General features: G+C 41.7%; 1 protein-coding gene across 10 annotated transcripts in view; it reads left to right on the top strand.

Annotated features, from left to right (window-relative positions):
- The first annotated feature begins 235 nt into the window (after window positions 1–235).
- The window catches only part of fbrsl1 (fibrosin-like 1), a 388,555-nt gene continuing 361,908 nt past the window's right edge, over window positions 236–26,882 (top strand). For 8 of the 10 annotated variants that reach the window (XM_084729066.1, XM_084729055.1, XM_084729064.1 and 5 more), the window contains exon 1: window positions 237–1,535. In XM_084729066.1, coding sequence (XP_084585192.1) covers window positions 1,230–1,535 — 306 coding nt within the window. In that variant the 5' untranslated portion in view covers window positions 237–1,229. Of the gene's footprint in view, window positions 1,536–26,882 lie in introns of all 10 variants that reach the window. The other 2 variants (XM_084729063.1, XM_084729058.1) reach the window with 1 other exon arrangement.

Below are 26,882 nucleotides of genomic sequence, written 5' to 3' on the forward strand. Positions count from 1 at the left end.
CAAACAGTCAGGGGGACATGCATGATGTGGCACCAGCCCTGGCAGACAGACAGACTAAAATAGTGCCTTGTGTGACAAAGTGTGTCCATCAGTAAGAGAGAATGATCCCCCCCCCCCCCCCCCCTCCACCCTCAAACACACACACACACCACACCACACCAGCCTCCTTCCTATGGTAAATTGTGAAGCCAGAGGTGGCGGAAATACGTCAGTTATGTGGGTTCTCTGAAGCTTGACTGTGTCTCTTAATTTCGGATGAAGGGAATGAGAGGGGAGGGAGAGGAGATTTTAATCACTCCTGTCGCTTTAAGGACACTTATCAAAGCCTTCTTATGCGAATAGAAAATACCACTGAGCAAACTGAGCAGCCAGCCGGGGGACGGACTGGAGTGGATTTATAGGAAACTCAACATTATCTCAACTGGAATAGACCGCTTCATCGCCTCATGGAGTTTGATTACACGCTGGATGGGTGTCTCATTCGGACGGTTCGGATCATTTAGGAAATATTGCGCATAAGTAGCTCTTTTTGCCCCTGAAGCGCACAGAGGAATATGGCTTAAAAAACTCGGGGATTATTCACTCAACCGACAGCCACCATCGATAGGCTACGTACTTGTGCTCGCCAAGCGTTTTGTTTCGGACGGATAGTATCCGGAGCTCTTTTATTTGACAGCCCTTTTTGGATCATGGATTGGGGTGGTGGAAAACAACAACGGGCAGCAGCGACATGATTTCTCTGCGCTGTCTGCGGTATGCAGCGAGCTCGGGCTCTAAACCTGGCTTGTTATTATTCTGATGCAACAAAAAGTTACAAAGCGAGTGTAATGCGTGGATTTTAACTATTTCGCCGTTTTGCACCTGCTTTCACGGACACCGCGTCGACACAGCGCGGATTCGTGACAAAATAAGCGCGTTGGAGCCGCGTCGCTTCGCTTCGCTCCGCCGCCTGAGTGGGATACTTGAACATTTGCTTATCGTAATGGAGATTGGGGAGGTTTGTACTCAAGGTCATTGAGTGTTATAAGGCTTTATTGGCGTTGTTATTTACACACACGGGGCTATCTTCACGTTATAGCGCAGCCTGCTCGGTCCAGTGTGTGTTATTTGTTATTACGCGGTGCAGCGGGAGCGTTCACACCGACTGTGTGTGTGCGTGCGTGCGCGTGTGGAGTTATATTTATATTTCTGTTCTTGACACTGCAAAGCTTTTTCCTCTGTATACCGACATGGATGGCAAATTGAAGCAGGGTCGGAGATGCAGGTCCAAGCGGGATAGGGTGCGGAGGTTGCGGGAGGCAGGAAGCAGAGACGCCCGCAGCCCCGACCCCAACTCCTCCTGCTCCGACAGGGAGGGACACAGTCCGGGGAGGGACGCCGCCTCCCTGCCCGGTAAAAAGGCGCCGCCGCACCCCGCGGCCGCGGCCAGAGCCCCGCGTCCCCCCCGCAGGAAGAGACGGGAGTCCAGCTCGCAGGAGGAGGATATCATTGATGGATTTGCTATCACCAGCTTCATCAGCCTGGACCGTCTGGAGGTAAGGAGGAACCGGATCATTACCTGTTTGTGTGAGTGTGTGTGCGCGCGTGTGTGTGTGCTGCATTCTTCATCAGTGGAGTGGTTGTCAAAGTGGGGGTCCTTGAGCCCCACATCACCACCGCCTCCACTCACTCACCAGCAACGGGAGGACTAGTCTAATTTGTCTCCAATTTACTTGAGATGATGCCAATTAGAGACTGGATGAGGGTGACTCCTCTAAGCATCTGATAGTGTAGATCACTGGTTTTCAAACTGGGGTCCAGGGACCAGCAGGGGTCCTCAAGTGGGTTGTGATGGCACCCCAGCAAAAGGAGGAATAGAATATTTTAACTTTTATCACATTTGTTGGAAATTGGAACAACAAAGGAAGAAGTAGGGTTGGTTGATTTGATTGAATATAATGTATAGCTATTCTAGTTTGATCATTTATCGACTATGAACAGGAAGATAAAAAGTCTTCAGAGAGGAGGATTCCTTAAGACAAAATCCTCTCAAATTGTGTCTCCATGGTCTAATGTGCATATATTGTGGGGGTCCTTGGCATGACAAAAGTTTGGGTGTAGATCAGGGATGCTCAGAAGTTGAGGGCCACCCACAAGGTGTACCTGATCAATCCTTGGTTTGGTTCTCATCACACCTGGCTGTTGACAGCAGTAGGGTTCAGTCAGTCACTTCTGGTCAGGGTGGGAAATCTACTTTTTAAAATGAGCCAATTTACCAGCCAAACACAGATAAAAGTTCAGGCTGCAACTAACAGTTATTTCCATTATAGATTAATTTCTTCATTGTTTTCTCAATTAGTTGTTTTGTCCATAACATGAAGATATTCAGTTTACTGTGATAGAGGACTAAAGAAACCAGAAAGTATTCACGTTTAAAAAGTTGAAATCAGAGAATCTGACACTTTTTAACTTAAAGAAATGACTCAAAACAATCAATCAATCAAAACTTTTTAGTACTGGCACTGGTAGCAAAAGATTCCGGTACCAGCTCCTGATCGATACTTTTATTAGCTTCCTATTTTTCACCTACTCTTTACACACTTAAGGCAGTTTCATAACATAAAAATATAAGCCTATTTATGCGGTTAAATAATATGCAACATTTTCTGAAATGAGCAATGTTTAGTTTCATATCAACATAATCCCTTGCAGTCATCACTTATGAGCCACTAGAAGTGTGTGGCGGTGGCTGTATCTGCAGAGACTCTGCTCTTTGCCTTTATTTTCTTAATTTGTTATTATTTTGCTGTGTTTGAGACTCTTTACCAACCTAAAATGTTGGTATTTGTTATCCTGGGATGTTCTGGTTTATTTACAAACAGGTCTGACAAATCTTACTGATTCTACCTTTAAACTTAAGTCATCTGTTTTAACTCTTCAGTTTTATGTTTCTGCACCTTGGCATTTATCCACTCAAAGCAGTTTTACAGCATAAAAAAATAAACCACAGCTTGGAGATTTACTCCTAAATTGGCTATTGAATGACAAGGCATTTTTTGATACCTGATAGTACTGAAGCAATTTGGCTGGTGCCATAAAAGTAACGAAGTCCGTCTGAAACCTAGCGGCCACTTTCATATTTAACCAACATTTGGCTGGTGGCTGGTTCTAATTTCCCACCCTGCCTCTGGTACCTGGTTCATGGAGCAAAACATGTGCGTGGAGTGTCTGACAGTCTGCAGCCACAACTCTGTTTGCAGAATATTACAAGTTCAAGGCTTTTGTGAGTGAGATGTTAATCATTAGTAGCTTGTATGGCGTGTTGAGGAGAATAAACAGGTGCTGCTGCTTGGATTGTTTTATATTCTGATGCGCCATGAGTCGCCAGTGCACTCTTTGACATTTTGTTCTTTGATAAACTGCCTATTGCACCATTCATCTGTCACACGCTGATACACCATGTGCTGATAACTCTGTTTCTGTCATGACTGTGTGGTATGTCTGATGTCAGAGGAATGATTTCAGGAAAAAGGAAAGGAGCTTCTCTTGTGACATCCCTCTTATCTCTTTTATCTCATTACGTTCCAAATGACAAATAAAACATCGCTCCCTGTGGGACGTCGGGCTGACTGACAAGACAGGCAGGCCTGTTTTTTTTTTTTTTTTTTTTTTTCCCCTGTGGCTCATTCTGGGAATGGTAGCACTGCTGTAGCTGAAATATAAATCACTAGCTTTAATAAACATAGCTAACATATTACATGCCCAGTGAGGTCTGTGTATTTTAAGATGATGACCTCATTTGAAAGCCCATGGATCATACCACGGGCCACCTCGTTCCAATGACAACCTCCCATGTAGGCTTAGCAATGGTATTAATCAGCCATGATTGACTCTTGCCTCCTACATACCGCTTAGTCAGTATAATGTTTGGATGCAGATTTGCAGCAAAATAACTCTATGAAATATGAAGCGGTTGTCCGTCCTCATACACATAAAGATTCACTCAGTTGGAGCGGATCATCAATTCCCCACCTCCCATCTGTTAACAGCTTTAACCTGTCCGGGTCATCAGTGCTTATATATTGCCGTTCCATTTAGCTCGGCCCTTCATGGTGCTCAGAGTCGTGTGTGAAAGCAGAGGGGAGGAATAAGAGGAAGTGTGTCAGTGTGAAGCGTGCATGAACTGTAACCACAAAGAACTGTTGTTATCCTGTAATTAATGTAAGAAGCATAACAGACAAAACACACAGCTGGAAAATACCAGATTGAAAGTTTTTACAGCTTTGCACCTCATAAAATCCTGTAATGATAGGATAAAGTTCCCATCTAGTTCCACACTGAGGCCACAGCAGTGCTTCCCAAAGATATCCTTGTTACATGTTACAATGTTAAAAAGCATACAGGAATTCTGTGGGAAAAAAACAAATATTTTCTCATTAAATTAATGTAAATATAAACATTTTATTTATTCAAGTTACTTAAACTTACATTTTTTGTAGTTTTTTTCAGAACTTATCAGTGTAAGTTCCTTCAACTTGAAGTCTTTAGACTTGAAATAATGAGTTGAGTGAATGTTTGGTAGTTTAATGAACTTCAAGTCAACTTAAGTTTCTCAAGAAATATTACCAGCATATTTGTAGACATCCCAGCACGCATTGTTTGAGAGCATTGTTCTTTTTTAGTATGAAGAAAACATATGTGATGAAAACCTGGTTTGTGTCTCTAATACACTTTAAGATAAGTCATGGTTGTTGGTTCAACTTAATATCTTAAGCTTAGTGAACCTGCTTTTTCAAGCACAACTGAATTAATATCAAGTTTATTTGACTAGAAATGTTTATTTGTTTTGAATGATTACAAAATTACCTCAATTTGTCTTTTCAAAATAAGCCAACTTAAAATTTTAAGGCACCAGCTACTAACTTTCTCAAGTTAAAACAAATAGATTATTTTTTACAGTGCATCAGATGTGTATGTCTGTGCCCATTCTTCCTGATTTGTATGAGTGCAGCATGCTGTGATGTTTTATGTGTGAGTATTTTTACCCTTTGTGCTGTGTGGCTGCCACTTCTGACAGCTGCTGACTGTGAAAGACTTTGAGGATGTCACAGCAGCAAAGTGCTTCTCACTTATCTTCAGCCAGCGTGCTGGTGTCTTCTCTGCTGTCAGTGCACTGCCCTGCCCTGTTGACTTCAAGGAATAATCTCGTGTGCGTTGCGTTTGATGCAGTTAGAGGTAATTTAAGTTCACACGTTTCACATTTGTCCCTGCTGCTGCGCTGCTTATTGTCGCAGAGAAGTTTGCGTTTCAGAGAAGGTTTCTCTTTCGATGCTTTATCGTAACAAAAACCCCTGCCTCTTTGTGTTTGAGGAGGGAAATTAGTTTAAATAATCATCCATTTTTTGTGTTACACATTCCAGAGCAGTAATAGTTTTATTACTCAAGTGCTAAATCCATGTTGAATGAACAGAGAGACAACAATGTGCTCTACACAGGAGCTTATGTTTCAAGGCTAAGCAAATGAGGCATGATACGACTATGTGAAATGATACTCACATGCCAGCTACTTGTTGGTAATTGGTCTGATTTTCATGCAAATGGACTTCTCTTATTAAATGATGTTGGTGGATGTGCTACAATTACATGAGGGGTTGTGCACAGATTTTTTTTTGTGCTTTGCCCATTTTAACAGTCATGTTAAGGAGAGTTGGGTATCGAGAACCAATTCGAAGTAACAGTCAACTCCAAAGATTCCAAAGGAATCAGTAAGAAATTTTAATTGTGATTCTTCCTACTAAGGTTGTCAACAGTATCGAAATCTCATACTTATTAATACTATGTGTTTAAAAACAATACAGTACTATCATTTCATATTATTGACTGTACCCAAGCTATAAAAACATGATCTAAGTGTTCATTCAAGACCTCAGTTCAGTTCAGTTTTTATTGTCCTGCCTGAAATTTGGCTTTCAGCAAAACGAGAGTTCAGTGACCTTTTCTCTGCAGGTTGTCAAGTGTAATAAAAAGAAAAAATATCCTATTTTGTGTACTTTTTGCTGTGGTATTGAAAGAGGTACAGAGTGTCGTTTTTTTATACTAGTGTTGTATTGTACTTTCAAATTCTGGTTTTGCGACAACTCTACTTCCTATGCAAATTTCACTCACACTTGTTTCCAATTAAACCATGTAAAGCAAACACCTACCATATATTGAACTGGCTATCCATCTGCACCTATAGACATGCCAGTTAAATGCATGCGTGTCTTCCTGTCTTCTTATGCATTTTTTTATTCATTGTTGATTAACATACTCAACCATTGCTAAGTTTCCTGACTAGCAGGTTAATAACACAAATTATGGTAGTCTTGTTAACAGTCACCACAATTTAGCAAATGCTATGCTACAAAATGCTTTATGTCATCACAGTAAAGTAGCCTAAGTAAAACCCAAAATATTCAAGAAACTGGAAAAGAGACCAGCTTTGTTGCAGTTATAGCTGATGTTAGCTTAGCTCAATGTTTCTGCATTTATACAAGGTACATGGAGATTTATATACCATTTAGAACAAGGTTGTATGAAGAGATTTTGATGCAGTTCCGCTTTGATTGATGAATTGGAATGGCTTGAACAAACACAGCCTGAAAGAGGAAGCTGCTCTTCAGTGTGGTGGTAGGGCAGCAGATACTTCTGTATCTCTTGGCAGACAGCAGCAGGGTGAACAGGATGTGGCTGGGGTAGGTATTGTCTTTTAATATACTCTGGGCTCTGCGCTGGCACCTCACCTCACTGATATCACTGATGCCCAGTAAATGATGTGAATTGAGAATTGTTAAAATCCAAATGATACCCAGCCCTGAAGTTAACATTATACAGAGTAATAATCACAGGTTTTCAGTTAATAAGTTGCTTCTCTGTGAGTGAAATGCAGCCTTTTTAAATGTCTACCCACTGGAAATGTCTCATGCTCCGTCATGACTCATGCTTTCACCTACTTACTGTATGCTTGAGTGCAGCTCATGACCTGTGCTACCTGTGCTAATTGCTCATCTATTATGAGGAGGACACAGCAGCATTTGGCCAGGGGAATAGCTCTGACCTATTGCATCATGCTCCGATAAGCCTCGGCGGAGGGTGTGTGTGGTCCTCCTGACCTCTTCTGAGTGACTGATGGCCAGCATGTTGCTGTTTATGTCGGGCCTTACGGTCTCATTAGCATTCTGCCAACATTTAATATCCCGTCCTCCGTGGGTTCAACGAGCCCACATGGCCAACATACCAATATTTACTTTATCTTGTTTCATTTAATCTCCATCTAAGCCTTTTTCCTGTTCTCCAAAGCACTTCAGGATAAGCATGTTTCATGAAATCCCTGTCACCTTTGGGTTCCTGTCACCGTCATTTGGATTGTCCTATTTTAGTCTGCAACTTGCGCACAGCTGCTACTGTCTGATCATAAGAGCCTGAGGTTATAGGTTTCTCCCCGAGCTCTTTGACTCTAAACACAATCAGTTGGTTGTGTTGTTGATATTCCAGCTCCGTGCTGATAGGATCAAGCTCCCTTGATGAAGGCTTAGGCTGTACGGTGGTCTCACCCTCTCCCGTAACCTGTTTCACTACAGCCGAAAGCAATTTGTAGCTGTGGCCGCATTTGATTACGGCATGTTTATTTGCTTTGAATCCCCCCGTTCCTCATAGGAAAGCTGCTTACTTACCTGTGCAAATCGACTGTACAAACACAGCCGTGCCGTTTTGTCACGGGCACCTTATTGTGATTAGAGAAATGTTAGGGATGATTCAGTGATGATTCAAAAAGTGTAAGCACGGGCAATCTGCTATTGTGGGCTTTTGCAAGGAGACAAGGAAAACCTAGTATGTCCAATTTGGATGGTTTTCATATTTCTGTCTTGGAATGAAACCCCCTGTATTCCTCGAGAGATACCACTTCAATTTTTTTTTAGAAATATTAGAGTGATTCATCATCTAGAATTTCTCAAATGCTGACAAGCCAACCTCATGGAGATAAAAGGTTTTCACCTGACAGCAGCGCTATAAAACAATTACCCGCTGCGGCTTAAACCCTCCAGAAGTCTCCCTGTGGGTATCGAACAAGTGAGCAGATAATAAAATGACACAATTATCCATCTGTCACAGTATTAATAAGATGTTTGATTTGCTCCATTTGCTCTGTGAGTGACGTCGGAGTGGCAAATCCCCTCTCGTTAATCCACAATCCTTCTGTTCATCTGCTTTAACATGAATTTACAGATTTGTTTGGGTTTTTCGTTCCGCAGCGTGAGTTTCTAAATTCATTCTAATGGGGATTTAGGTTTAGTTGATTTAGTGATATTACAACAGCGTCGGGGGCAGGACGCCTGAAGGCCAGGCGTTCAGGCAAAAATGGGTTGCGTATATAGAAGCTCGATGGGAGTCTGTGTCTGTATTTATCCAGGGAAATTTTGCCAAACATGCTTGCTCTTTTTCTTCATGGCCCTGTTTTGCACACTTACACTAATCATCCTCTGCCGCCGGCCACTGAGCAGCTCTACCAAAGCAATATGGGGAAATTAAGTTCTTTGCCTTAGGGGAGCTTGACAGTAGTTGTTAGGGAAGCTGTGAGTTGCTGCTTCACTTTCTCCACCCATATTTTCCCAGCTGGTGCGTGGATCTAAGCCAGCAACATTCCAGCTACAAGTATGTGTCTTTCTATTCCATCAAGTGCTGCGATGAATGCCTCAAACTGAGCACATGGTACAAAGAATTCTATTTTTTCTGTCCCTCAAAGGCAATTTTTTTGGGCTGTCCCAGACGAAAGATTACCAATGTGAAAGAAGTCTTTGGTCTTGGCTCCAAAATGGTGGTGAGAGAATGGTTCAAAGACAGCCGTTCTCATGGCCTTGGGACCTGAGATAGGGTGGGACAAAGTTATGACAGTGTCAGAAATTTATAATAACCATCTCACAGTGTGACTGCTGCTACAACTTGGACGGGGGCATCATTCAAAAAATGCTGATACCGGCACTGGTATGATAGCTTGGCCTACAGTAACCCATTTTAACAAAAGGAAATTTACATTACAAATGATGTTACAATTACTCACTTAGAAGGAAGAAACTGTTCAAAGGCCTAGCAGCAGCTGGAGGAGCCGTTTTTTACCCTGAGCATGTTACTCTATGCTATATGTTATATCTATACATGATATACGATGAACAATATTTGATAGTATTGAAGCAATTAGGCTGGTTCCATAAAAGTATTGAAATTTAATACTCAGCTCTTGCTACGTATGACCTACGTCTTCTAATCAATCAATAGGAATGCATGAATGTACAGTAAATTAATCACCTACTATTTTGATGAATAGTTTTGAGTCATGTCCAAATTCTCTGATTTCACACTTCTCAAATGTGAAGATTGTCTGTTTTTACTCCTCTGTGACAGTAAACTGAAGATCTTTTGGTTTTGGACAAAACGAGACATTTAAGGACGTCACCTTGGGTTTGGGAAACACTGATCAACATTTTTCACCATTTTCCAATTGAAATTTTATTGACTAAACTAATCAGCGAATTTGAGAAAAAATCGACAGACTAATAGTTATTGAAATTAATGGTTAGATGTAGCCCTGTACTACATATACTGAACATGACTTCAGGCTGTCTTTGCAAAATTGTCTTCTCAAGTTGGCCTCTTTTCTCCACATTCTTGACGCTTCCTCTTCCTCCACTGTGGCAAGTGCTTAATTCTTGCTTAGCTTTATTGGATGGATGATGTGCGTTGATGACGTTTTCTTGCATATCTACTGAAGCAGTTGAAGCGGACATGTTTCGGTAGCCGATCATCATTGAGTTTACTAAGGCTACATCAGACTTGATGTTGTACCTGAGTTTGTTAGATCCATGTCGTGCATTGTGGCTTGCAATAAACTTAAAAGATTGCAGAAATCTCACAGTCTATAGGAGGTTTAAAATCACCACATTTGCACGTCTACAGCTCAAGGTTCACCACATCCATTACTGGGCATCTCATTGTTAGCACTCAAACAGCACCATGCATCCCTTATTAGCAGTAATTAGTACAGCTGACACTCAAGAGCACTCTTCTGTCAAGTGATGACACTTCAGGTCAGACCGTTACTTGCCAAAGACAACTAATAAACACCCTGGCAGCACCTGTGCTTTTTTGAGATTTTGTTGTTTGCAAATCCCATCTTTTCCTCGTGATCGCCTCATGCTTCTACTCTACAAGTGCAGACTCTGATTGACGGTTGGCTAACACAGTGCAAACTGATACTGGCACTCAAAGCCACAGCAGTCCTTGCTGTAGTAAGACGTCTTGCTTCCATGGTGAGGCAGCAGATTTGTTGCAGGGGTTGCAGCAATCTTGCTTTGCGTTTTGTCTTTCCCCCGACGGTGATAGCGCTGTGCATCATATGCCGGCGCTGACAAACAGCTCCAGCTTTAATTAACAAGGCAGCCCCCCGAGGCTCCGCTGCTCATTGGCTGACGCATCCCACGGAGAGAGCTTTCTTAATGCCAGTGGGACGTCCCCCGGCCCTGGCTCTCTCTAACTGTCACACACTGTAGGCGACAGCATGGCTGATAAATGCATTTTCACATTCGCAAGCCTGCTCTCACTCTCGCACACAGACACAGGATTGAACCTCCACTGTGCATCTGTCCGAGCCATCAATCAGTGACCTAAATATATCCACCAAAGGAAGGTTCTCGTGTGTTGTGGAAGTGTGTTCATGCGGATCTTGAAGCATGGCAATCACTTTCTCAGCCTCCTCCGTGACTAAAAAAAAACTATTCTTGTTCACAGGTGTGGAGGATTTATGAGACACAAAATAAAAGGCAACTGAAGAAAATGCTTCAGTTTACAGATTTACAACAAGTCAAACACTAACAAGGAATTGGAGGTCAGCCTGGATAACAGATTTAAAACTTATTCTAGGATGTTTAGGCTGCAACAAACAGTTATTTTCATAACTGATTACTCTGCTTGTTATTTCCTTGATTGATTGATCTATAAACTATTAGTAAAGACTGACACATCACACTTTTTCAGAGCCCATGTTGATGTCTTCAGATAACTATTATAGAAGACTGAAAAGCAAATGCTCATTCTGAGAATCTGGAACCAGTGAATTTTTGGCATTTCTGCCTAAAAAGTGACTGAAATGATTAATCGATTGTCAACATTGTTGCTGGTTAGTTTTCTGCCCGTCAACTAATTGATTAAACAACAAGATATCAAAGTCATTTGAGTTCTGTCATGCTACATGACACATGTGCAACGTCTATACAAACAAGTGAATTCAGAGTTGAAAATAAAATAAGATAAAACTATATGCAGTTATTTACATATATGCATATGCACATTTACACCCAGGAAATCATTTTGCTTTTTTGAGGAGCATGTGTCTGTAAGACGTGGACACAAACAGCCTCTGGTTTTCCTGTGTTTGGTCACTCTAATTTCATTAGCCATGAGCAGTTAAATCCAAGATAGGATAGCATGGCTCTTCCTTACTGTCCTCCGCTCCTCCTGAGGTGGTCTGTGGCAGTGCATCCGCCTCATCTAGCAGGGTGGTAGGAAGATGCTGCGTACATTGTCGATCGTCTCAAGGTCCACTGCTTTTTAATCCAAACCTCATGGCCCTTTTTCCAATGCCTACAGATGTATTTTTGTCATAGGTGAGACGAGTTTCAGCAATAAAGCCAAAAAACAACAGATTAAAAGAGAAAAGCAAAGTTTGAAGGAGCTACCGGCTGCAGTATCTGCATGGACAACATCAGCTCTATGGATGTTAATGCATAAATGAAATAGAGCCTAAAATGTAAAGGCACTATGGCTGGTTCTCACTTGAAAATTGTAGATGTTACTGTAGGACAACTGGGCGTTTTGATGGAATATCTTAACATGAGCAGCAGAACTTTGCTGTATTAAAATTCAGCCAAGACATCACAAATGAACAAGAAAAGTGTGCTAAAAAGAGTGTGCATTTGTTCCCAGCTTTTGGTAATTGACAGTTTTTCAAAGTCAGTGGTACGGACACATTTTAGTCAGTACAAAAAGAAAAAAAAGAAATTTGAAGTTCTATAACCAGCCTCAGTCAGCACCAGGCAGAGAAGAAATGCATCTCTATCTGTATTCTCTTAATTTCTGAGGCTTTCAGCCAGCAGCACTGGCATATTTTTTGAAAGGTACTGGGGATAAATGCATACTGGCCCTGAAGGGTCCTTTTTGAAGAGCTGTCAGTTGTCTATTTTGAGGTATCACTCCACAGTCTGAATGCACCAGCACTACAAAACCTCAGAATAAGAGCCTCTTTGTTTCCAGGTACCATGACTCGTGAGGAATTGCTGAAATGTGCAGACAGAACGACAGCAATGACACATATTAAGTGCCGCATAAAAGCACGTGGGTAGCTTGTTGTAGGCATATATATCTATTTCCTGCTTGTCGTCCCGAGCTGTCTTCCATCTTCCTGTCTCAGTGTTTTCATTGCGGTGAATGACAGGATGTAATTATGCTGTGATTAAGATGCTGTCTCCGAGCCTGCGATGGATTAGGAGCTGCACTGTTAGAAGGTTCCCCGGTAATTATCCACTGCTGATTTGTCCCCCCTCTTTGCCTTTTCACAACCCCTCTCCGGTTCCTCGACTGCTTGATTAATGCATGTTATTAAACAATGTTAACAAAAGACATTTCATTTGAGCAGTTTAAGAAAAAAGAAATTATTTGGAGATAACTTCGTCGTAATCATATTTGTCATTCAGCTGAGGTATTTTTCCAGCCCTGTGATTTTGGTTAATATATAATGGCGTACTTGGCCGCAGAAGCTCTGTGTGAATGACTAGCAGACGAGGGCTGTGAAGGATTTACAATAAAAATAATGAAACCTAAATAGAGAGGGCACCCTTTAAGTGGCTCATTAAGTAATGGCTGTTTTCCTTTTCAGCTGTGTCCTTCGCTGACAGAGAGCTCTGAAAGCCTGGCTTGCTTCAGCCTTCACATCACTTGAATCCCTTTTCAACATTTTGTTTGCATGAGAGCGCAGGTCATTTTTTCCAGCCTTGCAGACTCGTTCAGCACAAAGGTCTGTCGGCTGGTCTTATACTGAGTCGTGTGCGGGAAAGCAATAACACTGATCTTAACAATGCTCTCCAGCAAACCAAGGTGAATAGCTTACGATAAAGTGATTTGCTTGGCCATGTTACTCATAAATAAAACATCTTTTTTTGGATGCTTGCTGTTTTTGTGTGTGTGAGACCAGCAATCTATTTACCGGACATACAGGGTTTGAACCGGGGCACGCCATTGTGAAAGTAAAACGTCCAGTCACTAAAACCTCCCTGCGCCCAACTGTCCCCGTAAAATCAAGGGCAGGGTCGATGCTATTAGCAGGCTTTTCATTTTTAGAATTTATCAGCTGTATGAACATTTATAAACAACTGCAAAATGTTGTCTTGTCAACACGCCGTGCAAACCAGTTTCTGTACACTTGACTAAAGGTGTTTTTTAAGAAGTGAAATACCAGTATGTATCTTTTTAACATTTAAAAAGTTAGTGAGGATTTTTTTTTTTTTTGCTGTTCTCAAAGGCCAAAAGATTATCTGGCTGTTAGAGGGTTTGTCGGTTGAAAAACAATCTTGCATAAGGTGGCTGCGCAATCAGTACATCACATCAATGTATTTATTAATTTAATTTCCAGGCTTTCAGAGCTCAGCAGACACTTATTCTGGTAGTCTGTGAAGCTGTGATTAATGTAACAATAGCTCAGCAATTAAAGGGGAGACATGACATGTCACATGACTTGGACTTGAGTCACTCTCAGGACATGGGCTGGGTAACTGAATAAAAAGCTAATTTCGTTCATGATCTCCAAAACGTGCAGGTCGAAAATTATAGACGGCATTGCAACAACTTCTAACGTCGTTCAACATTTGGAGTTGCACAAAGAACGGTAAGTCAAGGCTAATATTAACATATTTTAGTTTATGTGCCACTGTAAGATGACTAGGAGTGTTGATGGAATGTCTGTCACGAGAAGCAGCAGCAGAAGTACTTTGCAGTTTTAAAATTCAGCAAAGAAACCACAAATGAACGAAAAAAAAGGGTGCTAAAAAGAGCATGCATTTGATCCCAGCTTTTGGTAATGGACAGTTTTCAAAGTCAGTGGTTTGGACACATTTTAGTCAATACAAAAAGAAAAAAAAAATCAGCCCCAGTCAGCACCAGGCAGAAAGAAAATGCATCTGTATCTGTATTTTCTTAATTTCTGAGGCTTTCAGCCAGCAGCACCGGCATATTTTTTGAAAAGTAGTGGGGATGAATGCATACTGGCCCTGAAGGGTCCTTTTTGAAAAACCTTTTGAAGAACACATTTTAGTAATATTAACATAGTTTGCGAGCTAATGCTTAGCTAACGTTAGTGAAACAGCTAAGTAACTTTGCAAATCGATGAGGCCATAAACTCACTTTCATTATGACTTGTTTAGGACCCAGACTTAAAGTTTAGGACCTGGGCATTGTCAGTCTTGACTCGGGACTTGGTACAGTCAGGATCAGATTAGGTGATATCTGATATCTTCAGACTTTGGTAGATGTGATCTAGAAATCATTGCTACACAGTTGTAAAACTACATAGGAGTAATCTCTTCATATAATGCCACATTTTAATATAATGAAACAGAATAATAATGGAATAAAAGACTAATGAAAAGTAATTTGAGGTGATGAGCAGTAGTTATTATCACTAAATGTGAACTACAGTTAATCTGGTTTTCTAGACACAGTTGAACTGAAAGGGGAGCACTTTCTCACTCTATTTTTCAACCATATGATTGTATAAGTTAATATAAATGTAACATATAAAGTTAAATGGGTAATATACAGTGTCTGATATTTTTGTAGCACTCACCAAGTGTAGAGACCAATGCTTGGACGAAGCAGAAACCCCACAGAAAAGTTAAAAGTTGACCCCCTCCCAACAAACCTAGCTCAACATATCTGGACATGGACATATCTTTTGTTTTACTGTGAAGACAATGTGTGTTTTTATGCCAGGTGGAATAAAATACAACACTTTCAGAACTAAGTAACGTCTCAGAATAGCAAATTAGAACACCACAGGACTTCTTAAACCTTTCCAACTAAGACTAGAAGGCAATATTTAACTGTACTCAATATTTGATTTTAGATAATACAGTTTAAGTCTTTTATAGATCCGTGGAGGATTCTGCAACATGGTGATGCTGGCACACGCTTCAAGTCATCAAAACACGGTGCAGATTACAAATCAGCCTCCAGTCCATGTGGTCATGTTTTCAAGGAGGGCCTCGTTTTTAAAGACATGACTCATGCAGTCGTGACATTGCGCGCAGTCTTGCTGCATGTTTTCTTAATAGATCGCTCTTGGTGTGAAAGCAATTAGCGTTAACAGTTGTTGACATGCTCTTCTGTTACTGACACTCGCTACCAACACCAGCTCTGAGGGGAATAGTCTTTATAGGCCAAGTGATGCTGACAATAATTGCTCAGCACTCAGCTCCCCGTCTGAAACAAGATAGGGCGATATGTTAGTCTGCAATTTATTACAGCTCATTGTTTGTTGGTATGTTGATTGTACTCGCAGCATTTAGCCTTTTCTATGTGTCTGTGTGCTTGTGTGTGGGAGCAGGCAACGCCAAATAAGGGCTGTTGCAGTTTTTTTTTTTTGTGTGATAGCTTTGGCAGCCGTATAACAAACTGTGGCCAAGATAATAGAGCTTAGATAAGAGGGTGGTTATGCAATGTGGAATTTCTCTCTTTCCCACTGCCACTTCTGCTCCCTGCGCTGTCTGGGTGACATTTGCCTGACAACTCTGTGCTGAGCTGCCACACACGGTTTCCCTGTGCTGAAATGAAGCACCTTGTCGGCCATCCACGCGCTGCTCGTGGAATCTGAGCGGCTTTGCTTGGCAGGTGGAGGAGTTTGTCACTGCTGATAATGTAAAGCCCTTTCACCCGCATTACGCCGGCTGATTATTGCCCTCTCACTCGAATGTGTACGTGAGCTGCTCATTGTTATCCTCGTCTGATGTGAAGACTGTGGTGCTGTCTGCCTCATCCATTATAAGATCCTTTTAATGGAATTGATTCTTAGGGCATTTTAACTAGGATCTATACAGAATGTTTTCTTTTTCTGTTTTCATGGCTGAAAGGCATTTGGGTTTATCCTCTTACCTGACTTTTCTAAAGTAATGTGTTTCAACAAATGCCTCGCACAAGTGTTCTCTGGCCCCTGAGGCGGTATCACCAAAGCGCGCCCACACTGCAAGAGGTCGAGGACAAAATCCACAGTCTTCGTCCAGAGCGAAAATGCATTCCATATGTCCTGGTAAAACACCAGTAAGTTGAAGTTGGAAAGTGTGAGGGGCAAAGGAGGTAAAAGCCCTTTCATTTTTCCCACAGACAATGTTAGGGGACTCACAGTTGGAGCTCTTTTACGACTTGGATTAGTGTGAAACTCTCCTGGTCGAATCATCAGTGCAAGATTAACAGCTGTGTTAGAAGATATCTGGATCTTTCATAAAAAGTAAAAAAAAAAAGAAGGCACATGCTTTTGTACAGCAGACATAAGAGGAGAAGTTAACTACGTCTCCCTGAGGGCATTTTGTAAAGGAACACCAAATCACAACTAAAAATTTAGTACGTGCTATGCTAACGGCAGGTAGCTAAATATTGAACTGGTGATAAAACTATAATATGATTTGCGGCTTGGATTTTGTATCTTAAAAATATATAGCATCTACCCCTGGATATTAAAAGAAACATTTGAAATATGAATACAGAACAGGGTAAACAACTCCTCCTACATTGCAACTCTATAAACCTAGCCAGCATGAAGATAATCAGTCTTAGAGATGCATTTTTGTCTAGAAGGACTGTGGATCTCTCTTTCTACGAATCACTCTACACTTGCTTGTATAGAAAATTGGAAGGATTACGATAAAGTTAGAAAAATCCAAGCATACTGTTTTATTATTCTTACTATTACTTCTACAGCAGAGTTGGGCGTAGAAGCAGCTGTAGCTGTATGATTTCATTCTCGGTTTGAGTGGAGAATATCTTGTGGTTTACATGCTGTTTTAGAGGCTTTGAGGCCGCCAAGATTAAATTATGGGGGAAACACTAAACCCTTCTGGCTTCTTTATTATGTGTTTACTTGGCCTGACAAATGTTATGAATATAGCACAGTAAGGACTTCCATAAACATGAGTATTGAAATTCAGGGGGCAGATTTTAGTCAGTGTACCTACAGTTTGTATGCGTACGTCCGTTTTTAATAGTCTTGACCTGTTGCCAACTCAGACGCTTGTCACATTATGAGTCCTCCGATCGTCTATGAAAGTCAATGTTGCGACTGTGTGCTCAGCAGAGTGAGCAGGGAGAATATGGTTGAAATATAATGGGATATATAATAAGGCATATGTAACATTGCCACTGCAGTAAAACCTGCAAGGACAAGACAAGCTCCGTCACCCACAGTGAGATCTGGCTGACAGATCTGCCAAAGAAAAGTATCGTCAGAGTTTGTCTCCTCCACTCTCCGTCCTTGTCGATGTGTTCACTCTGACTGCTTTTCTTCTCTTCTTATTCACTGTACAGACAGCACGTACCTCCACATCCTCTTTTTTTTTTTTTTTCTTTTTTAGTCCGCAGGTTGTTTACCCGTAGATCAAAGGCAGTAAAATGCATCGGCTCCCCTTCTTGCAAACAGGCCACACAGCTCATTTCAGAGAGGCCACTTTGTCAGTGCGTCTGAAACGAGGACAGGCACCTTAGAGCCAGGAGGGCTTTACCCAAGGCGTGGAATGAGATCAAAATTACACACACACACACAAACACACTCTCGGAGCCTGAGCACAAGGCCAGTTGTTGAGTCAATAAAGAAAACAGGCAGCGTATGAGAGCGAGAGAACATAAACAGAACTCTGCCAAGCTTCTGTTTGCATTCCACATCTCTCAGCTGTGTAGCATAGCAGCTACTTTAGCAGTTTGTAGTTCAAATACCAAGCTATTCATAGCCACACTGATATAATGATTCTGAAGCGTGACCTATAATTAAACAGTGGATTCAAGCCAGTCACTGTCATGATGTAGTTTACTTAACAGTGGAAAACCACAGTTTAGAGTCAGAAGTTCTGTTTCCCACCATCAATTTTTAGGTGAACACTGAATGTTTTTGTTAATTTTGAAATGCAAATATATTGAATATTGCTGCAGAATATTGTTCCAAGAGGGTTCCAATGTGTGCTGGAAATCCTTGAAAACACTTCAGTTTTAATCTAGTGTTTGAAAAATAATTGGATTTTGGATAAAGTGCTTGAAACAGCTTGAAATTGACATGGCTCAACAATAAGGGTTGCCTGCTTGCCAAGGGCAAGTAAATCTGGCAACTCAGTTGTGGTAAAAAAAAAAAAGAAAAAAGAAAAATGATGACAGAAAATGTCATTTTTGGTCTCTCAATTTCCTGCTTTTCTTCATTTATTATCATATTAAACTGAATATCTTTTACACAAAGAGAGACGTTCAAGGCAACGCCTTGGACTTGGAAACTGTGAGTTATTTTTCACTATTTTCTGACATATTATAGATGTTGCAGCCCTAGAGTAAGCATGACAATTAATTGTAGTCTTTTTTGGTATTTAATAACCCTTAATAGAAGAGTTTGTACAGGGAAAAGTAAAAATTGACTGCAGGCAAGTAGATTTTTGACCCACAAGTAAAAACTAAATTGTAATTGTGTTACTTTCATAATAATTTCATTGAAGAGTTCTTACAGTTCTTAGATAAAGGATAATTTGATAAGATGATCATTGGCTCAGCCAGGTTGAACAGGATACCAAGTCTACTGACAGGTGACACATTTGCCAAAGCATTAAGGTGCTGCAAAAGCATGAAAATGCAACCTGAAAATTCTTGGAAAGTGCCTGGATTTGACAAGGAGTAGGTACCCTGAGTTCTGATAGGTTCTATATAACATTAGCTCATTTTTATTGAAACCATTTGAGATTTACATTGATGAAGGCACTTGAATGATAGCTTTTCTTGATTGGGCTGTGCAGTAAAAGAAAGGGGCATATGAAACTTATTTGCTGGTTTTGTGAGGCCAGTTAACTTAATTTCCACAGTGTAATTCCTCATTATTCAACTGAAGGGATCGGGCTCAAGGCTACACCAGCACAGTGGAAACATGCCAGGAGTTTCAACCAGGTTCAGACTCAGAGGGGGAGCCTTCTCTACTCACCCCTAATGTCTCACCCTCATTAAAGGTTTGATGCATGAACGTCCGGTCTCCGGTCTGTGATGGATTTTTGTGGTCTTCGTGTGTCACTCATGGGGCCATAGCATTATGTCATCTGCAAACTGAACGTCAGCTGTCATCATTAGTGAAAACCACAAGAATACCGCACTAAACTGAAACTAGCAGGTTGACTGTGCTCATTTCTTGAATCTGTGAATTTAAGTTAGTTTCCCTTCTGCTGTGGAAAATATTCAGCTACTGAAAGTGGGTTTGTTTTGTTGGATATCCTGTGCAGCCTGGCAAGTTGAGTCATTATTATTAATGAACGTCTGAGCCCCAGAGGTGGTGCCGATGTTCATTTCTTTGTTTTTAGAGTGATAAAAACACTACATTCTGTATTTATGTAAACACCACATTAGGGATAGGACGATGGACAACCGATGGCTGACAGTCATCAGCAGCCGAGCCCTCTACCATCATAACATCGTGATTTAAAAGTGTTGTTTGTTTTCTGTTTTTCAGGTAGCTTGTCCCCGCAGAGTTGCCACAAGGCAGAAGTTGTTGGCGAAGTTGTTGTTTTTGATATGGGAGAGACAATAAAAAGAGGCTTTCGGTGCTGGTCATTGCACAAACAACAGGCCTACGTATCTATGTCCTATTTATTATTTTCTTATTAAACCTGCCCAGTTAGGCAAACCCAAGAGGCTTGGTTTTCTTGATGGCAGCTGTGTTTCTTTTCTGCGGGCGCTGCAGTTATTTGTGCTGTTGTTTTCTTATCTCAGCTTTCTCAGTAGCTAGCTGGCTAATCACATTTCAAGCTTCAGAGGCTGAACACAACTAAGTTACCGGCGTGTGGTGTTTAGGAGATAGCCCTTAAACACGGCATGGGGATGTTTGTTGGACGGGTTGATCTGCTATCTCGATTTATGGGCGGCACGGTGATGAATGATTGGCAGTTGCGCCTCACAGCAAGAATCCTGCTTCCCGGTTCGGACACGCTCTTTCTGTGTGGCATTTGCATGTTCTCCCCACATCTGCGTACTTTTCATCCAGGTGCTCCTGTTTTCCCCGCTATCAAAAAAAAAATGCGTAGGTAAATTCTCCAGTCAGTACCCGAGACCAAGGTGGTGACCAAAGTGGAGTTGGCCATGCTGTGGCTACACACTGCTCCAAATAATGGGATAGGTTAACTGAAGAGAATGACTTTTACTGTATAATTATACTCTGTATGATTGTATGATGAGGGGACACCATCGTCCATCATCATGTTTTGCAGTGGACGTTGTCATATGCCAATCTGGTAGACATTGCTCAACCCTGCACTACATAGAGCTACTGTATGTACTAGAAACACTGACTTGATTGTGATCTGTTTTGAAAAAATAAACTCCAGGGCAGTTTCAGAATGATATCACTGAATTTTACAACAGTTTTACATTGTTTGTCTAGTTAGTTGGCATTCTAGCTATTGATTTGATCTGATACTTTCTCTCAATGTAGCTAACCTCAGTACAGAACCACACCATACAAGGGTCTGCTGTGGTTGCAGCAGATGTACCTCTCGAGTAGCAAGAACACTTATCGTACTGCAAGAATCTTTAATTAATCAAACTCGGCATGGCAGGTAGTCATCATTAGTGTCAGCCTGCAGAGATGAGGCTGAGAGGAAAATATGTGGTGAACTTTTATGGTTCTGTTTTATGGAACGGCTCTATATAGACGCCGGCACACTTTGTTTTCACTATATGTGGTTAATGAGCACCTGATGCTATTCCTTAAACCAAACCATCAAGTGCTGTCTGCAACAAATCACCAGCTGTTATACAGCCAATGTTAGCACTTATATGCTAGTTTCTTATTATTGTGACCGATATATCCAAGTCTGTACATGGTTTATATGTGCACCCCTCCTCTGTATTATATTTGGTCATTAACTTGGTCATTAAAATGCCCTGCTGTTACAGGCAGGGTCTAAATAAATGCAATGCAAGTGTTGCAAGAACTAAAACAAGAATTATATAGAAAATTCAAACAAACAAAGACATTTTAACTTACCAGTGCAGGTCTTTAAAGCCTATGGAGTGATACGAAAAGTATGACACTGCTTAACAAGATGGATCCACACACCACTCTGATGATTACTATAAAAATTTCCACTTCTCAGAGTTCACAGCAGGTAGGAATGACAAGCCATGTTGCCTATCTGTAGCTACGCGGGAGGCAAGCATCCATCGCATCCCCCCAACACAGAGTCAAATGAGATCCCAACACTTTGCAGGCACTTTGTTATCAGCCGTTAATGGGACACTTTGTGGGAATGAATACCTTCCCTCTCTTCCAGTCGGCCTTCCCCAAGGCTTGCTATCAGTTCTCCAAATGCGCCACCGGTGTGAAGCGAGTATGGGGGGTAGTATTCCGGCTTCCTGCTTAATTGCTTCCTGGCAGCAGAGGTAAGCTTGTTCTCAGTACATAAATCCTCCTATTTTCATTTATCTGCTCCAGGTGTTGATGAAACAATTCCCCCACTGGATAATCATATTTCCCCTTCCCGCCTGCCAAGACGCTGAGAGGGAGATGGAGGCAACCCGCCACCCACCCACCCCCCCTCCCACCCATCACACACAAACACTCAAACACACCGCTAGGTCTCTCTCTCGCTCTGTGTGTGTGAATTGCTCTCCTTGGCGTTTCAATTTGCACAATAATACAAGAGGTGGAAAACGGTTACACACACTGACAGGCTACACCAAAGGGGTGGTGGGTGTCAGTGTGTGTGTGTGTGTGTGTGTGTGTGTGTGTGTGTGAAGGGTGGTGCCACCCAGAGCAGAGCAGCCAGTTAATTTGCCAGTCAGACATTTAATCAGTAGGTTACTCAATCAATTAATCAGTAAGCAAGCAAAGGCAATTATACAGTTTTTACACCTATATGAGCACGTATATGCTGTTTTTTAAAATGCAGCTAAACCTGCTAAAAATAACTGATTGACTCCTTTTCCATTAGTGTTTTTTTTAAGTGCACCCTATAACTGCAGATGGTGTTCATAGCTGAGCAGGAGTTTAAACCCAGTAGTAAGATGTCAATCTGGCAGTAAATGTACAGTATATGTTATAGCAACTCAGTTAATAAACCGTGCAGCTTTTCAAGACCATGAAAAATCTTGTATGTTATTTTCCAGCTGCTGGAACAGTGAGAGGTTTAGCCCTGAAGTAAGCTGAAACAGGCTAAATCTTAGGTAATGCTAACGTTAGCATACATTTGCTTCAGTTGTGGTGTGGTTGTATCCCGTTCAGAAGCTTTGTAATCCAGCCTTGAACTGCAGTGTCGTCTTTGGAGCTGAGGTAAAATAAATCAGTGAAGATAAATTCAGCACCAAATGTCCTCTGTATTTTTTTTTTATCCATGTTGTTAGCCACCCGCTGGAAGTCCCAAGATGCCTTGGGTTGAGTCTGTCGACCAATCAAATGTCATGTTCCTGACTTGTCAACCAGTCAGAGGCTGTGTTCCTGACCTGTGTGTGACAGCATTGATCCTTAGGCCAGAGATATACTTGCTGTTTAACCATGCGTTTGCGTTCGCGTATGCGTCGCGTTAATTTCTGAGGACGCGCACAACCATCGCTCCAAATGGACGCAGGATACGCGAGGCAGCCATGAAGCGTAGGGATGCGTAGGGGTGCGTATGCGAACGCGTAGTTTAAAGCAAGTATATCTCCGCCCTTAGGTGTATTAACAGATCAATGAGCTGATCTCAACATGAGACTGACTCTTCAAAATAAAGTTTAAGGTGAAGATGCTAACGAGCTCAACCCTGTGATAGGCTTCACAGTAATGTCCTTATCGTCACAGCCCTGGTTTTGTGTGTCTTTTCCCATAAAATAAAACCGTTGAAATGATGCTGGAGAAACAAATGAGTATCTCTAATATGAAACTCATGATTTGTGTGTTGCCTCTGCCTCTCCCTATCATTCCCTCCTCCTCCTGTTGACTGATATGGCATAAAGCCATGTTTTATGACGTGCAGAACAAGCCTGTATTTCTAGTAGCTGCCAGTCATTTTGGTAGCCTGTGGCATTGCCTTTATCAGTTCTGAAGCCTATAAATGTAACTGAGGGTCACATACCTCTGGAGGCCTCTCCATGCCTCTATAGCTGCAGGCAGGAATGTTAAAACCAAGGGCAGGCTCTGCTTGGTTCTGTGCTGTCATTAAATAGAGATATAGTGCTGTGGATCCAAGTAAAGGTACAGCCTACTGCTTCCCTGCAGTGCTTTATTTATGATAAAAGGCCTCCCCATACATATCTTTGGAACATATTGCTCTACCATCATATTGTGTTATGATTTAAGGTGTAGCAGGGCTACATTAATCTGTTGACCTCTCAGGGTGAAGGATTATCATTTTCCCCTGCCTCAGATTGTTGACAGGAAGATCAGAGTGTAGGCCAACACCTCCAAAGCTTGAAGGGATTCAGGGTTCAAGAGCAATTCAGCAGCGCGCAACCCACTTGACACCATGACATGCCCAGGACTCTCATTAACCAGTCCAGCCTTACGTATTGACCTTGTAACCAGATCCATGACAGGAATCTCCAGCAGACAAAAGGGCCAAAGTGAGCTAATGTGTGTTTTTGGGCCCTTCGGCGAAAAACAGCCGGCATTGTTCGCGGCGGAGGGCACAATGGTGTTTCTGTTCAAAGGCAGCACAAGTGAAAGCTTGTCAGCGCCGAAGGAAAGTGAGGGTGAAAAGACAGAGGGGGGAGAGAAAAGCACGTGCTCACAAAAGCAACCTGTTAGAGTGCTGGCTCTGGTTATTTAACCTGCAAGGCACTGCTGTCAAGTGAACAGTGTGGAGTTTGGGCAGTTTTCAGTGCTAGTATTTTCTTCAGCTTTGTAGTGCCCTGTCTTTGTGTCCTTTTGTTTCTCGTCCACATTTATTTTTCTATACTTGAATCTATCTTCAGTCTTCTTAACTGGAAAAGGACCCTTAAATATAGGCTTGTAGTTTTTTTTTCTCAAGAGATTATTGGACTTGTGTTGACCTCTTACTAAAAATCATGTCAGCAATGCACTTCTCAATTCCCCAGCTGGCTGTGGGAAGCCCTTAGTCTAATTGGATTCTCATGTGGCATTCAGATTCCATCCAGCTATGCATTAAGCATGCCTCTTTTCTTTCTGTCCACTGTGCATTTTAGCTGTAGAGGACTAGATGTACTGAGCGTCCACAGACCCTGTGTTCGCTGGCCTTTTTTCTTGTGTCTTGAGTCTTTTACAGCCCGTGTAACATAGTGGTCCATTTTTTAAAATGTTGGCACGTGAACCGTGGTTTTTCCAGGAAAGTGTTTGGAGTTGGATACAAGTCCTTTGGCTCTGCTGTAGGTGCAGACTTAAACCCAATTCTGTTACTCTTCAACCTTTTCGTGTATCGATAAATCAACCTGTTTATGCCCAAAAATGACACTGCTGTTTCCTGCACCAAATTGTTGGGAAAGAGCACAGACCACTGCTACTGGGAGTTCACCTGCCTCTCCATCTGTTTTGTCCTGCCTCAGGCATCAGCCATGGTAATGACTTTGTTTTTACTGGAGGCCATCATTTGCTTGCTTGTAATGCAGTAGTATCTGTAGTACACCACAGTTATTACACCAATACCGTTTTAGACCAAAACTAACGCCATATGTTTTTTTTAAAACATAGCTAAATTTGCTAAAAATAGGCGATTGGTTCTTTTCCCATTGGTAGTCCACAAGCAAGCTAAGACTCAACTCAGACCACTACTTTTGTAGCTTCTAACTGAATCTCTGTGGTTTGCAGTTTCTTTCCTGCATATGTGTTTGTACGTCAGGATAACTGTTTCAAATTGCGGAGATTGTGGTGATATTAATGAGAGTCAGTGTAACGAAGGGCACTTTGTTACTACTGACTGATGGCCTCTGCCTTAAGAATATTGCACAGTGGGATTTGGGATTAGTAGCACTTTTTAGTAAACAACTTAACTGTGCACATTAATAATAGCACTTGGCACTTTGATAGCAATATTTGCACTTTATTAGCAGAATTTTCCCAGAACAAATTGCACACTTTGCATCATGCTTATTTATGGGATAAAAAGCAGTTAGTGATTTTTTGTAAATATTATGGTTTCAACATTCTCTAAACATAATTTATGGGAATTTAGTCAGCGATAAAATTCTGGTAGCCCCCACAGATGGAATCTTCCAGTATGGTCTACCAGGTGACACAGTATTTAAGGTGGCAGTTTCCAGCTGTCTGTGTTGCTGGTCAGACCTTGTTGCTGCCATGTTACACTGCTGCTGTTATTTCTGTCAATAAACACCACTTGATTTGGTACACCTTACCATCGTCTTGGCATCTTTTACTGCAACATCCAGCCGCTAAATGGTCATCCTAACAGTCAGGTTGCACAACACTGACAGATACAGATTTCTTGCTGCTTAATAATCCTTTTCAGACCGTACATTTCAATTTGACCAATTGCCATCTATTGTCAGGAATGAGTAGTGTAACTGAAGGTTGTTAAAGTATTGTTTCTTCTCTCCTATAGCATAATGTAACAAGAATATCGTCAGGGGTTGCTGAATGTTAGTAAGTAAAACAGAATAAACAACTTGCAGTGCTGTGTCTCTGGAGATTTCTGCAAAACACAGCAGCTGTTTGAGACATTTTTGAAGGCTCTTTTTACCGTTCATGCTGTTCATTACTTGGCTTACAGTCACAGTCCTCCGTCAACAGTGTATTTTACCTGACATCTGGTAATTAGTCAGATAGGTAACGAGCTAGATGACTTATGAGGAGTCTTATTTGCCTCACCCAATCCCTTGAAAAAGATTTTTTTTGACAATTCAGCACATGGAAACATGGCAGAAAGTAACACATATCAGCTTAATGATTAATCAACCTTAAGATTTGATCATTCTTGGATTCGTCTCACCTCTGAGTGAATGAGTGCTCTGAGCATTAAATGCTAGACTAACCTGCCTTAGACCTTTTATCTCTTGCTCTTTGGTGTAAAGCCTCCCTGACCGGGTGGGTTGGTGAATCTGGCGTCATTTTAAATGTCTGCTGTTAACAGTTCCCGGCTTTGGCCACCCGTATGCATGCAGAGCTGCCTCATTCAGGTTCAGTTCCAGTTGGTATGAGAAACACAAACAGTTTACTGATTCATCAGGCAGGAATTTAGCGTGGCATTACAGTGTCTGCTTGTTTGTTTTTTAGACAGCTATGTAAAGCAAGAAAATCCTGATTCAAGTAGTCAATATAGTGATTGTGGCTTTAGTGGATTAATTGTTAGAGTTACCGAAATCTGGACAGGAACCAACCAAAGCTCCAGGAGCAGACTCTCCTGCGGTGGAAATGCTGCCTGGTTTCTTTACTGCTTGTGTTTGTGGTGGGTCTGAGAGGCAGCCTGTCAAAGTTAATCAGCCTGCAACGACCGGCTAAAAACAGACATCCTGACTGTAGTGTGGTTCACACACACATGGAGACACACACTCACAAAGGCAGGCAGGCAGGCAGGCAAACATGCAGCCTCTCAAGTATATGTCGATGTTCATGCAGGGCATGTATAACGGATAAAAAAAGAAGCTGCGAACAG

The sequence above is a fragment of the Lutjanus erythropterus genome, chromosome 10 (assembly GCF_056507025.1).
Source record: "Lutjanus erythropterus isolate fLutEry1 chromosome 10, fLutEry1.hap2, whole genome shotgun sequence".
NCBI classification, from domain to species: Eukaryota; Metazoa; Chordata; class Actinopteri; order Lutjaniformes; family Lutjanidae; genus Lutjanus; species Lutjanus erythropterus.